At 39.1% G+C, this 15049-nt stretch overlaps 1 protein-coding gene across 2 annotated transcripts in view; it reads right to left on the reverse strand.

Moving 5' to 3' along the window:
• Nucleotides 1-8941: 8941 nt before the first annotated feature.
• Htr2c (5-hydroxytryptamine receptor 2C) overlaps nucleotides 8942-15049 on the reverse strand; it is a 223523-nt gene continuing 217415 nt past the window's right edge. Inside the window, exon 6 of one of the 2 annotated variants that reach the window (XM_075957546.1) lies at nucleotides 8942-12429. In XM_075957546.1, the coding sequence (XP_075813661.1) occupies nucleotides 11600-12429 (830 nt within the window). In that variant the 3' untranslated portion in view covers nucleotides 8942-11599. The remainder of the gene's footprint in view (nucleotides 12430-15049) is intronic. The other variant, XM_075957547.1, reaches the window with a different exon arrangement.

Consider the following 15049-nt stretch of genomic DNA (forward strand, 5'->3'; position numbering starts at 1 on the left):
CTTAGTGCTGCATACTAAAAGGAAGAATGTAATAATAACCAGGAAAGTAAAATCTGGAGTCAGATGAGACTGACTTGAAACACATCAACATTTAAAGTGTTTAAGAGTGGAAGGGAGATATCACCTTGATAATGAGGGTCATAGATGGTACCTCTATGACAAAGAACAGATTAATAAAAGAAAAAATTGTAGCAAATTTTGTCTAGCCATAGTTTTATGTGACAAAGAGACTTCAGTATAAAGACATAACTACATGGGAAAACACATGTTTCAAACATAGGTTCTGTGAAACAGGGACAATGATAACACAAAAGAGGCATGATCAACATTCCTGGAACAACTAATAGAGTAAAGGCGGACAAAAAGAACATACTTATTTAATCAAAGATTTCTGTGATCCGGGAGACTTCAGAAGTAGAGATTTAGACCATGGAGAAGTTTATTTTAAATCTTAGGTTCACTGGGGAAATGTGAAGTCACATAGAAATGTAATTGGTCAAAAATATGAACTAATTGCAACAAATAATGAAAACCTCAGGTCAGTTTTGTTGGCTTCTATTTGACTACTGTATATCATTCCTTTACATCATGGACTTGTAGTTCTTATGAAATGAAAATCTCATAGTCTTTTTTCAGAGGAGGTAGGTCACAGGTTGTTTTCCAGAGAAAGGAATTCTGCATTCTATGATGTACTTTGAGGGAATAAAGGATAGCTAGAGGGGGTTAGATGTCAGAACTTCTTGCTTTTGAAGACTTTCAATGTCCTTGAGCTGAAGGTATCTAGTGTGACAAAGTGACACTCTTTGGGATTCCATATTTTGAACCCTATATAAACCTGATACTTCCCATGATACTTCCCTGATACTTCCAGATATGCCAACTTCTCATTTAAAAATATTTAGTTTTAAATATATATTTTTCTGTTTACAATTAAACTCTTTAAAATCTGTTGTGGCATGACATGTTACCTGGGAGAAGAGATTACCTTTGTCTAGTACCCATGGCAATAAAACAAGCAATCCAATGCATGGACACCAGGCCTCTGCTAATGGTAAAGGAGCTATTAACACAGTAGATGGCAAAAGCTAAGAGTCACAAGTCCCTAACCTGGTATTCTAGTCATTAATCTCTCCTACTTCCTCTGTATTTAAAAGTCATCTTGAGAGATACTAGATAGCATATAGGAAACAGAATGGTAACTGAATGTGATATAGGTGCCATGAGGTCTTTATTCATGATGAGGTGGAGGGTTGTTTTAGAATCACATGTGTTCCTGTAAGTATTCTCTCAACAGTGTTCATGTAAGTAATAAACTCCCTGATGGACTCTTTACCTTGGTCTGTTGTAGGTGCTGTGTCTAAGACTAACAGGCTTTTGTTTGTATCTCCCCAGGAAAAGTTAAACCACATCATACAGTAGGTTGCAAGTTTAGCTTGGCATGAGTAAGTTCCTAAATTAATTCCAATCACCCAAAACCAGCCCAAAGCAAAACAAAAGGAGGAGTGGAGCCATCAAAATATTTTAGAGTCCAGGATCAGATTTCATGTAAATTATTGCTAGTTCTATAATTCAAGGCTTTAGTTTGTCTTAGGGTTGTTATTTGTTTGCATGTTAGGTGAATATCATTGTAAAGAGATGTCTGAGACCATTAATTTCAAAAGAGATAACAATTATTTTGGCTCACCATCGTGGAAGATACGATAGACTGTCCCCACACTTTTGGATTTATGATGAGGCACATAATATGTTAAGTGTATATAAGGGAGCAAAATCACTTATGTCATGATACAAGCATTAAAGAGCAAGAGGAAAAATCTGGGGTCTCAGATTAGAAGTTGTCTCCCCAATGACCTAATGACCTACATTATTGTTAACATTGTCATCTTGACAGGGTCAAAATCACCTAGTTGACAAGACTGAAGGTACATCTGTAAGTGATTATTTAGACTGTGGACATGCTTCTTGAAGGATTGTGTTGATTCAGTTAATAGGAATGGGAAATCACATCCTAGAAGTGAATGGCACTATTGCCTAGGCTGGGGTTCTGGACTGCAAGAAAAGGAGAGATCTGAGTACCATCATTCATTTCTCTATTCTTCCTGACTGTGGACACAATATGGCCAGCTGCTTCAAGCTCCTACTCTTTTGAGTTCTCTGCCATCATGAATTCTATTAGATCACAAACCCTCTAGGTGCCTCTCTCTTTTCTAGAAATCAGGCTATGCCCCCTACATAGTCACTTCTTATTCCCTTATAGTTTGTTTCTTCTCACCTAAAGCTGTGAGCAAGCCTAGCTCTCTTCTGTTTGCATCTGTAAGATGTATTTATGGTCCATGTTCTTGGTATGGAGACCAAGCCAGACTAAATCATGTTGTATGGAACTTCTGTCACTCTCTGGAAACTTAGAAATAAGAGCCAGAAAGCTCTTCTACTCTCTGTTTTCTGAAGAGAAGACTGTTAGGCTCTCTTTCCTAATGATGCTTATTCTGAAGAGTAACTTCATGTTGTCTCCTTTCCCAACCAACCTGCTGGTCTGACCTGCATTTCTTTTCTGAGACACTGTACTCTGGAACCACAAGGTAGAACAAACTCCTTTTTGCCTATGCTGATTTGGCAATATTAATAAATAAATAAAAGTAAAAGAAACTAAACCTACCATTCTGTACCCCCTCCTAAAGTTTCTACTCCTTTCCAATAGTGTCACACTATGGACTTAGCATCTACAGGGGCCTTTGGAGAACAGTCAGGATCCCAACTTGGTTTCATTTTTCCTTTGAGACTTTTTGTATATCACATTCCCTTACAAAGAAATTAGACTGTGGTTGAGAGGGATTAATCTTTGTTTTTACATAAGAAACACTTGGTAATTTACTAACTAAATATGTTAATAAGGCCTTCACCTTTTAAACTAGGGTAATTAGCTAATTTTGTTAAAGTAGATAGACAGATGTCAACAGGCTTGGAGGCCTTTGCTGATTAAGGTCCCCATTCCATCATATTCTATTTTATAACCCATCTTCCATTTTCCTTTAAACACCAGAAAGAAAGAAAGAAAGAAAGAAAGAAAGAAAGAAAGAAAGAAAGAAAAATAAAGAGAATTACAATTCATTCTCCTTAAGAATTAATATTCCCCATGAAAATGTGGGTGATCAGAGTTATGTTGATGCTCATTAAGAGAAGGATAGATCCTTATAGTCAAAAGAGTGGATTCTGAGTTTTACTTCAGGCCCTGGTTGGACAAATGAATATTCTAACTCGCCCATATTACATACATATATCTTAGAGTTACTCTAGCTAGACCTGTCAATCACCTGACCAGGTTTCTTTTTCAATGAGAAAAGAAATGATCTACCTTAAAGCATATTTGTGTTTGGAGCATTGTAAGTGCTTGGTGTGCTGTGCCTTCACGGCCTGGGTAGCCAAGACTGGCAGACAGGCAGGGTGTGCAGGGATTGAGACACGGCGGCAGAACGGCAACCTTTATTTTGCCCAGCAACCTTTTATACCTCTACTGCTTCTGCAGAGACCAACCGGGAAGAAAGAATACAAACATCCTTGTCAATTACAGACCACAAGGAAGTTCCACTGTCAGTCAGGGGGAGTGAGGGCAGCTGGATCACAACATTGGGGGATGGCAATTATAGATTTAACCATGAAAAAACGTTCCTCTGCTCTAGAACTAGGAAGAAAGTATCAGGCCAAGTGAAGCTGGTTCTGGTATAAAGTCTGAAGGCAAAGAAAATAAAAGGCATCATAAACTTTTCTTCTCTGTCTTTCATTCCAGCTTCAGAGGATCTTCCCAAAAAGAACATGTTTCAAAATAATTAGTAGTAGTGCTTTGTCTTAGTTGTAATGTTAGAAGTAAACATATTTAAGGCTGACGGAGTGCTAAAAGCAGAGCTGAAGCTCATGATAGGGATATCTGTAGGATTTGGAGCAATGTTTGAGTTTGCAGAAATACAAGATCAGAGGGATAATATTGACATTTAAAGGAAATAGGTTCAGAATTTGTTTTAAAGCTAAGAGCAGAGGAATGATTACATAGATTTATGGATCTGGAGCCAAAGATAAGGATAGAGATAATATTATATGTAATATAATGTGGATATGAGTAGATCTGAGATTAAACTGAAAATTAAGTGGAAGATTAGGTTTAGTAGAGAAATAAGGTTCACAAATGCCCTTATCTCCTCTATGTAGAGTTGCATGGGTCTCTTCTTCCATAGCAATTCATTGCTTTCTTTTTTCTTTCTTTCTTTTTTTTTTCTACTTTTGGGTGTGTGCATATACCATGTGTGAGTATATGTGTGTGTTTGTGTGTACATGCATACGCGCATGTGAATGTGTGCTACAGAGTGTGTGTTGAGGTCATAGGACAGACTTAGATGTTGTCCTCATCTTCTATCTTATTTGAGACAGGGTCTCTGTTTTTGTTCTTTGCTGCTGTTTATGTCATGTAAACTGACACAAGAGCACCAGAATTACAACAGATGGGCTCTGGGGATTGGAACTCAGATTTTCAAGTTTATAATGCAAGCACTATATTCTTTGATCTTTGTTTTTTTTCCTTTATAATAAACCAGTAAATAAGAGTGGTTTGTTTCATTAAGATTTTGTAAGCTATCCTAGAATAGCTTAGAAGCTAGAATAGCTTAAAAACTGAGAAGGGGACTATGAGAATCCCCCATGAATAACCAATTCTGACAAAAATATAGATATTTTAGATACTCAATATTTTAAACCGCAATTGAATTGTGAAAGAGACAGTTTGGACAACATCCTCATCCTGGGGAATTGGTGATATCTCTATTTAATGTTAGAAACATATATAAAACACAATTGATTTGGAGGATGTCACAAGGCTAGGAGACCACTGCTAATTAGATTTCATTCTGCCCTACTCCTTTCCACATGAAAGTTCTTCTTTGAAAGTTAATTAACACCTATTGGTTCGCCTTCTGGATAATGGATCCTTTTCTCAGAACTGGCCAGTGACTGAATTAGTACTCAATATTTTTTCTAGGACCAATCAATACCTAGCAAGGAGAATTTCCAGTCCCAAGTGGGCTTTCAAATTCTTTTTTTTCTTAAAATATTTTTATTTATTTTTATTGCTTTATAAATAATACCATTTGTCATTTCCACTTCCTTCCCTCCTCCCATTTCCCTCCCGCTCCCCCATTCACCCTCCTTCCTTCCCCTTCCAGTCCTCTGGAGGGCAGGTACCCTGCCCTGTGGGAAGTCCAAGGCCCTCCCCCCTCCATCCAGGCTTAGGAAGGTATGCATCCAAACAGACTAGGTTCCCAAAAGGCCAGTACCTGCAGTAGGGACAAATCCCAGTGCCATTATCATTGGCTTCTCAGTCTGCCCCAATTGTCAGCCACATTCAGAGGGTCCAGTTTGATCCCATGATCATTCAATCCCAGTCCAGCTGGCTTTGGTGAGCTCCCATTAGCTCAGGCACACTGTCTCAGTGGGTGGACCAACCCTTCATGGTCATGACTTCCTTGCTCATACTCTCCCTCCTTGTGGTCTTCAAATTCTAAGTGCAGGTACCATATTACAAAACTTAGAGCACATTTTGAAGATTGACTCTTTGTCCTTTCAAATTGCCTTCACATTAACATTAGTTTCTTTGTTTCCACAAAGCTGATTTTATACTCAACTGTAAGACACCCCCTCGGTGTTGGCTAAGATTTAGATTTGCTTGATATGGAAGCTCCACACATTTGTTGCCAGAGTCCTGTGTTGTAAAACAAATCTTTGTAGTGGCGCTTTTGGAAGGGCTGGGGAGAGATGCTGGTGATTGAAACTGGGTTCTCCTGTGGGTTATGCAAATACTCTACTAATGAGTTCGAGACCAACCTGTTTGGAAAATTTTAATTTTAGAATCTTGCTGAGTTGCCATGCTGATTTGAAATCTGCTATGGGCCTCAGGTTGGCCTTGAATCACTCTGCCACCAGGCAGAGTTTATGAATGCTCTTCTATCCAAAACTTATTCTTTTTGCCATGGGTACTGCACTACTCTGCCAGCATTTTCCTTTAGGGTTGAAGACTCTATTCCTTAAGTGCTGAAAGGCTTGGGACTAATCACTTAGTTCTCAGGGAGTTGCAAATGGAGAGAGTAGCCTAGGAAAATGTCACACACCTCTCCTGAGGGCAGTGTAAATAGCAAGGCCTACTCCTCTCACTTCTGAACTCAAAGAAGCCCATGATACATTCTAAACTTCATCCATCACATCTTTATCACTGTATCTGCTATTTTGTTTGATGAGTACCTGCAGAATTAGTCAGTAAATAATACGTGTGAGTTTATCTTTGTGAATTTGTTTTGAAGAATTCAATTTAATTTTCAAGGAAAATTAGATGATTTATTGTACCTTCTTCTTTTAAAGGTACAAGAGGGAATAAATCTTTATTGTAAGTGTGGTACAGTGTCCTACTTTTTTTGTCCTCCCTGCCCCCTGGCATATAGATCCCAAGATTATATGTTAACACATCCTTCAGATATCATCATTATAGAATTTATATCAAAGGGAACATAGCCAATGCTTTGTTCTAGAGTTATGGGTTTTGTGCCATAATATTTGAGAATTGCTTTGTTATAATCTACTTCTATAGATTTGTATAAAGAGCTCTTTCCAACATATTCAGCTTTCTAAGTAATTTTTAACATATGTGTAGGAAAAATATGTAAGGAGAAATGGGCCTCAGTTGTAAAAGCTGCACTAGGTTAAGTGGGAGCCAAGAAGGTGTGGGTACAAGAAGCCTACTGCTACTTGATTGTAAGTGACATCTTTCTCTGTCTCTTCCTGTAAGAGTAGTTCAGTGCTGTGGACTCCAGCATTCTGCCTGTCTTTTCTTTCCCTAGTAGTAGAGATTCGATTATTGGGATATGAAAAAGAACAAACCTGGAACTAGATGCTCAGTGGTTATCACTTGCTGAACAAGCCTGATGATGTGAGTAAAAAGCCGGAAGTGATGGTCCATGTGGTAGTCTGAATCCCTGTACTCTCATAGGGTGTGCTATTAGGAGGTGTACCTTTGTTGGAGTAGTTGTGGTCTTGTTGAAGAAAATGTGTAGCTACAGGGGTAGGCTTTGAGGTTTTCTATGCTCAGGATAATGCCCAGGGTCTCAGTCAACTTTCTGTTGCTTGCAAGCCAAGATTTAGCCAGCACCATGTCTACCCACTGCCGTGTTCCCCACCATGATGTTAATGGACTGAATCTCTGTAACTGTCACTAAACCATCTCAATTAAATGTTTCTCTTATAAGAGTTGTGGTCATGGTTGGTGTCTCTTCACAGCAATAGAAGCACCAAGTAAGACAGTACACATGTGTAATCATAATGGGGGATAGAAAGTTGAGCTTGGGGAATCACCCAGAATCTTGGAAGTTTGCAAACCAACCAACCTGAAGTAGACAGTACAGAGACAGAAATAAGAGTCTGCCTCACAACAAGGTAGAAGGAAAGAACCAATTCCTGAAATTGGGATCGTTCACCTATAACTGCATACCATAATATACCCTGATGCATACACACCTAGCCTTTCTCTATTGTTTTCTGTGTTAGGCATAAGCAATCCCTGGCTTTAGTAGTTCAAGGTATTTCAGAGGTGTGCCATGGTGGCACACACTTGTAATCATAGCATTCAGGAAACTGAGGAAGAGGATTGTGCCAGCTTGGGATAGACCCACCTTGTCAATTTACCAAGACATTAAAATAAATAATTAATTTTGGCTATGCATAGCAGTGTCTCTGCTGATTCAGGTAGCTGTTCAATTGCTAAACCAACCCATTCATGTTTACAGAAGCATGAAGCATCAACGCCTCCTCTTAGAACTGAATTCATACCAGCGTCCTTTTGCTTCTCCCATAACCTATAAATTATATAAGTTTAAAGAAAAAAGACCAATGTATTTCGTCAGGTCTGGCTTCAGGTATAAGAAACAGAATTGCATTTTATGTTGAATCTGATAATTTTAGAGGTGTCTGCCTAAGCCATCTGAGCTGAGAGGCAAGGTTAAAGTGGCAGTGCCATACTTTATGATGGCATAATGAAGAATGGTGAGTTCTTACTACTCCTTTAGCCCTGGAAAGACACCATTTAGCAACTGATTTGTTAGTGTATCTGTTGAAAGTACAGTAGCTTCTCCATGTTGAAGATAAAACCATCAATACGATAGATGGTCCATGCTGAGGAGTAGTTGTGCAAGCCTTTAATCCCAGCACTTGGGACACAGAACCTGGCAGATCTCTATGAGTTTGAGGCTAACCTGATCTATAGAACAAATTTTAGGACATCCAGGGCAACAATATATCAAAAAACAAACAAACAAAAAGATAAATGCTCCTGTCTGTCCTTGGTGATTATTGTGTCTGGTAAGATGATGACAGTGACGACAGCTCTCAAGGAGAGAAGCTAACCCTTTCTCCTCCACTCTACCCCGCTGTCAAACTCAGGAAAGGAAGATGGCATAGTTTCTCAATGTACATGCACTCTTATAAGGAACATGTTGTTACTGTTGATGCTGTTCTTGTCAGCTACTTCTCTGAACTGTCCTCCTCCTCATGTTCTTTAGTACACAGTCAGAGAAAGTGATATTTTCTGATGGTGTTTGCCTTTATAACTTAAAAGAATCAATTTGGACTGGAGAGGGAGGGGGAGGGAGGATGGGGAGGGAAATGAAAGGAGGGGAGGAGGTGGAAATTTTTAATAAAAAATAAATAAATCAAAAAAGAATCAATTTGCTTTTAAATTCCATTTTTAGAGTTTAAAACGGTTTTTCAATTTAAATATATTTCCATCATGCTCTTCCTCTTTCCCAAGTCCTTTTAGATCTTCACTCCTCCCTATTCACCCAACTTTTTTAAATGCTGGGGTAGATTTTTATACTGAAACGATGCACAAGGAAAAAAGACACAGGACATACTAGGCCACATTTAATAAATTTAATAAATTAAGAGGAAGTCTCACAAAACTCAGAAGGGAACAAACATACAGGAATCAGGAATAAGACAACACTTTTCAACCATTCACAAAAAGTACCATTTGACAAAGGAGAAAAATTATAGGAAATAATATAAGGCAGTCTGTTACACGTGTCTTAAACAGTATACATATATAATAGTACATCAAAATGATTTGACAGTAAATTCACCACATTTACATTTGTCACATGGTCTGTTTTAAAACATTTATAAAACTTTGAAGCTTTAACATTGAACTGTAGGATTTATTTCCAAATGAATATATATGTTTCATACCAAACCGCATAGAACTTACGAAAAGCACACAAGTTGAAGATAATTGCCGTGTTGGGTACTATTAAGTACTACTACTTGATGACTAAGAATTATTAACAAATGTGCTATAAGCTATTATCATTCAACTAATTGCTAGTGCTTTTGGAACTCTGTGGTCTATACTTTATTTCTCTGTAAAACATGTGCTATGAGCTTGCCCTGATAGTTAAGAAAGAAATCAGATGTTTCCAGTTTTCTCTAATACAAAACTTCAGATCTGAATGTCTTTTATGGATTGCTGAAGGAGTTTTCTCCAGCGCTTTCTGTATCAGCTTCTCTGCCGTACATTGATACGGATCAGTGGATTTATGCAACATACATGGCGTACATGCACAGCACCATCTGTATGTGCAGAACTCATGCTCAATGCATGCTGTGTTTCTTCAGACTTTTTTTTTCGTTTCACTAAGAAGTAGATCATCTTATTCAATTTCAGGTAATTGTTTTAACATGCAGTTCAACTGACCTAACAGGCAGGTAGACTTTACTTTCGTGTCATGTTTGGGCATGCTCAAGCAATTGACTGATGTCTGGCAGTGTTGTGAATCAAATAGAGACTGTTTGAGTTTCCTCAAATACAGCCGCTCTCCCACTGCCACAGTGGCAGACTGTTGAATTTATCTATGCTGTATGTTGAGAACACACTTTAGGAATTTTGGAAGTTCAGATTCTGCCTTCAGCAATTACAAGATCATAAGAGGCACACTCCAAAGTGTGCAAGAGTAACTGTCGGGCATAAGATACAGCATCATGAATTCTTCAGAAGTTTATCCACAGTTGTGCGAAATGGACACACATGAAAACACAGTTACTGGAAACATGTATACTCTGCACACAGCATAGACTTAGTGATCTCATTGAGCAATACTTGAAAACTTGATGTGGTTTTCAATTTCATTAAAATGATACTTAATTCTTAGAGAGCAGCAGGCCCACGAATGAAACAATGGCCAACACTTATTGGAATCCAACACTATATTTGAACAAAGATTTAAAGTTTGAGTACATAATCGCAGTACAACGAAGAGCTTGCCACATTCACAAGTTAGCTGCAGCCTTTTCCTGCACTAGAGAGTTTGGAAGGATCTGAAAATGAGATAAATTTTGTTTAAAATCCAAATGGAAACTCTGTATTTCTATTCTTCCCAGAGTTCAATAAAAGAGTCTTTTGAAATTACGTGTTTTTTTTTCACATTCTAAGGGCCTAATTCAGTAGTCCTTAATCAAATAAAACTTCCAAGGTCATACTTATGTACCCTTCTAACACTAGTTTTACTTAAAAATGGACTGCTAGATTGGGTCCTATAGAGAGAGGTACCATAATTAAGAAAATATTTTAATAAGGCTCAAAATGCAAATTTCACTTTGTGTGTAGCACACGAATTACCAGAATTCTGAGATCAAAAATCCAATTGATGTTGAATCCTGGATTGGGAATTAACTCTGGGTTCTTATTTCCCAGTTTAGTTGTGGAATTAGGTATTTACTAAGGACCAGAATGAAAACACTAATTCCAGTTTGTTTATCATAAAAATCAGAATTTGAACATTGTCCTTAAGAAGTGAAAAGCTGTTTGGTGTATATATCTCTTTAGCATCCTTCCACTTCTGTAGTCCTGGTTAACCAGCTGCTATGTTAAAAGACCACTATGTTTGGGGACAGACATTGTAGCAAGAAACTGACAGGACATTTTGACAATGTCAAATTTTACCCCAATGTGTAACAACAAAGTTAAATTCTGACTCTGACTCACTGATGGATATTTTTCACAATGGGCAGAACCTATCTTACTGTGTTTATGTGTGTAGATGAGCAGAGCGAGAATTTAAAGCACATATTTACTGTTAACCTGGAAAAGATGCCACGGAATCTGTCAATTTAGGTGTGGTTTGAAATATCACCACAGTGATGTGCATCATTCTGGTCTCCTGCAAATGCCACCTGAGATGAATGTTAACATTTCCACATTCGCAAAAGAAACAGAGATAGGAAGGAAGAAAACAAAGGAGGAACAAGGATGGGAGGTTGAAGGAGGGAAGGAGAGAGAAACACACACACTATTATTCACCAAGGAATCAAAATAACTTAGTCTCCATCTATCATAAACAGTAAATATAGAACCCCAAATCTCACTGTTAACGCATGATTGTAAAGTACAGGTTTGCAAAGCTATTTATAAAAACATTGGTTGTCACACAGCAGTATTTACATTAGTTTGATCCATAGGAGAACCAAGGGGGAAAACTTTCCTACAAGAGCGCTGCTGTAAGGAAAGCTGTGCTGCTCTTGCTTACACACTACTAATCCTCTCGCTGACCACATTGGAGGGATTGACGGGCAGCTCTAAGTTCTCCACCTGCATCTCTATGCCTGGCTCAGTGTCATTAGCTTTCCTAGCCACACGTTCATTGGTATGTCGATAAATGTTAACATTGAGCTCCCTCCCAGACAAAGCAGTGGCAGCAACCCTAGGAATCTGTCTAACAGGAGGCTTTTTGTCTGGCTTATAATCGCAGCGCAAATATTTAGAGAAAGCCCGTCGATACACTTTGTTGAAAAGAGTGTACACCAGAGGATTGATGCCTGAACACACATAGCCAATCCAAACAAACACATTGAGAAGCTTCTCCATCAGCTTTTGGTTACAGGCCTTCCCACAAAGAACAGACAGGATATTAGTGATGAAAAACGGGCACCACATGATCAGAAAGACAAAGAATACAATGCCAAGGACTTTGGAAGCTTTCTTTTCATTGTTGATAGCTTGCATGGTGCCTCTAGGACGCTTTACTTTCTTCTTTTGACGTGGCTTCTGATCTGGATTGGGGTTCTCAGCGTTCTCTTCATCAGCAGCATTCTTCTTGCAGAAGCACTTCAGAAAATTCAGGCTGATTTCAGGCATGTCCTCTTCGGTGTGACCTCGAAGTAGCATCAGAGTTTGACGGCGTAGGACGTAGATCGTTAAGAAGTAGGTGATCACCATAATCGTCAACGGGATGAAGAATGCCACGAAGGACCCGATGAGAACGAAGTTCGGGTCGTTGAGCACGCACGTGGTGTTATTCATGAACACTTTGCTTTCGTCCCTCAGTCCAATCACAGGGATAGGAACTGAAACGCCTAGAGGAACAAAAAGGTGACAAGACGTTATACCACATGCAATGACTGAGGTTTGGCCAGTAGCACAGTCATACATTAGCATTTCACCAAAAGGCATTTAGACTTGATATTTGTTGAAAGCTATTCATGGCATACCAGGCAGTTCATAGAACGTATTGGTGCAATAGAAAATGATAGGTTTCTGTGAATTGTTGTTACAGCACAGACCTTTGAGCCAAGCTATTGGAGATATGGTTATGTGTAGGAGAAGACTGAGTTGATTTTGTTCTATTTGCAGTCCTTAGAACTTCACTGGCTGATGGAAAGTGCTCAATAAATATTTGCTAAGCTAAGGAACAGCTTCACATTTGTCCTCAGTAATATCATTAAGTTCAGTCATTTATTTATTAGTATGATGTTACTTAAGTGCAATAGCAATAATACATACACCATCTATAATAGTCTGCGAGGGTTGACTGGGACTGGTTTGTGTTTCATATTATGCAAAAACTAACCTATGAACAGAAGCAACTGATTTTTTTTGGCAAGGTCGTGTGTGTGTTTGTGTGTGTGTGTATTTGTGTGTTTGAGCATCAGCAATGAGGTTTCAAGGTCAAGAAACAGAATGAGGATGTGTCTTTAAGGTATTACAGAGGCTAGGCGTGGGGATGGCAGGAAGTAAGGGGAAGGGAATAGTGGAGGGAAGATGAAAGGAAGGGAGGGAGAGAGGAATATATAGAGAGAGACAGAAATAGAGACAGAGAGACAGATTCTTTATTCATATGGCTATTGACAAATCTTCCAGGAAAATAAACTGGATTCCCAATAAGAAATATTAGTAGAAAGGAATGGGGCACACAGTGATCTTATGATGAAACCTTCTGTGAACACTCAGAACTTTATGGTAGACCATAAAGGTATTTCCCCCTCAAAACATATGGGACTTTTTTTCCTAAGGGACTTTTCATATTTACCTATCCTCTCTGCAATCTCAAGAAGTTAAATCTTTGGCAAAGTCAGATTATGTCTGTGAAAGTCTATCAGAGGCTTCTGGGCTGCTGGATGTCCCCATTGCAAAATGGGGGAGAAAGTAGAAGTGCACCCTCAGAGACAGTAGCTAGCCAGTCACCACATAAGAACTGTGAAAAACTTGATACATTAAGGTCGTACTAGTTGACATTAATACTCCTTGTCAGCTGCAATGTATTAGGCTGAATGGTCAAAGAAGAAAAAAGTAGATAATATCGACTGGTATTTACTTCCTGGGAAAATAAAAAAAAAAGAGTTGTTTGCAGCCAAGCACTGGGATGAGCTCCTGGTTCTTAGCTGAAGGGAGAGAGGAGGGATCATATGAGCAAAAGAAATCAAGATCATGATTGGGAAAACCACAGATACAGCTGCCTCAAGCAAGTGGGAGCTCACAAACTCTGAACTGAGAGCAGGGGATCCTGCATGGGACCAAACTAAGCCCTCTGAATATGGGGTAACAGTTATGTGACTTGTTCTGTTGAGGGGGGAGGCTGGAAGTGTGACCAGGACTTATCCTGGGTGCATGAACTGTTGTTTTTTTTTTTTTTGAGCCCATTCCCTATAGTGGGATACCTTGATCAGCCTTGATACATGGGAGAGGTGCTTGGTCCTTCCTCAAGTTAGTAAGCCAGACCTTGTTGACTCTCCAAGGGAGGCCTTACACCCTCTGAGGCGTGGATGGGGTTGGGATGGAGGGATGGGGAATGGGAGAAGGGGAGGGAAGGGGAACTGAGTATTTGGGAAATGATTATTAAGTATTTTCTTCAGACATTGAATTTCTGGTATGTGTGAGGAGTCTCTAGCTAAAGAAATAAGTGACAGTGTGAGAAACAGCAACCAAGGGAGCAAGATTCCTGGACCCTATAGGAAGAGCATCGAAGGGCACAAGTAAAGCAGTCCCTCTCCAGTCCCTGCCTGCTTGGCTGCTTTGGGAACGAGACCCTGATTCTGGAGATTCCTCAAAGAAATTTGTCATCCTTCTATAGGCATGGCTACAAAGGGAGATGTTTCTGTACGTGAAGGTCCAACTTGCCGCTGAAGATGTTCCTGTAATCTTTGAGACCTTCTGAGAGACAATTGCAGTCCCTAGGGAAGGTGTCTTATAATGGCTGCAAGATCCATGCACATTAACATCAATTAGAGCCCAGCTCTGGAGTACTATGAACTTACTTCTGTTAATAATTTGATCTCACATCCCTAAGGGATCTGAGGAAAGCCTTTTTAGAGACAATAAGGTTGTGGGTGGCAAGGACCACTATTATATATTTGAGTATAGGAGGCCAAATATTCCCTCCCCTGTGTATTTGTGTGTGTGTGTGTGTGCTTACACTCATGAGCATGTGTGTGAGTTTTCCATATAATGTCTATAGAGTTATAGAGTTAAGATGGCAATTTTCACGAGTTGATTTGTCCTTTCCAGAACTGAACTTGGGTTGTCAGACTTAGAGAGAGGGGTGTTTATCTCCTGAGTCATCTCACCAGCTCCTGTGAGGACAATTTTACACCTGGAATTCTTTTGTACACTGAGGAAAGAGAAAATCGGATAGCTCTTTTCTATTTCATCCATTCTCTGTGTCACATGCTGAGCCATTTGTATTATGGATAACAGAAA

This window comes from Microtus pennsylvanicus, chromosome X, assembly GCF_037038515.1.
Source record: "Microtus pennsylvanicus isolate mMicPen1 chromosome X, mMicPen1.hap1, whole genome shotgun sequence".
NCBI lineage: Eukaryota > Metazoa > Chordata > Mammalia > Rodentia > Cricetidae > Microtus > Microtus pennsylvanicus.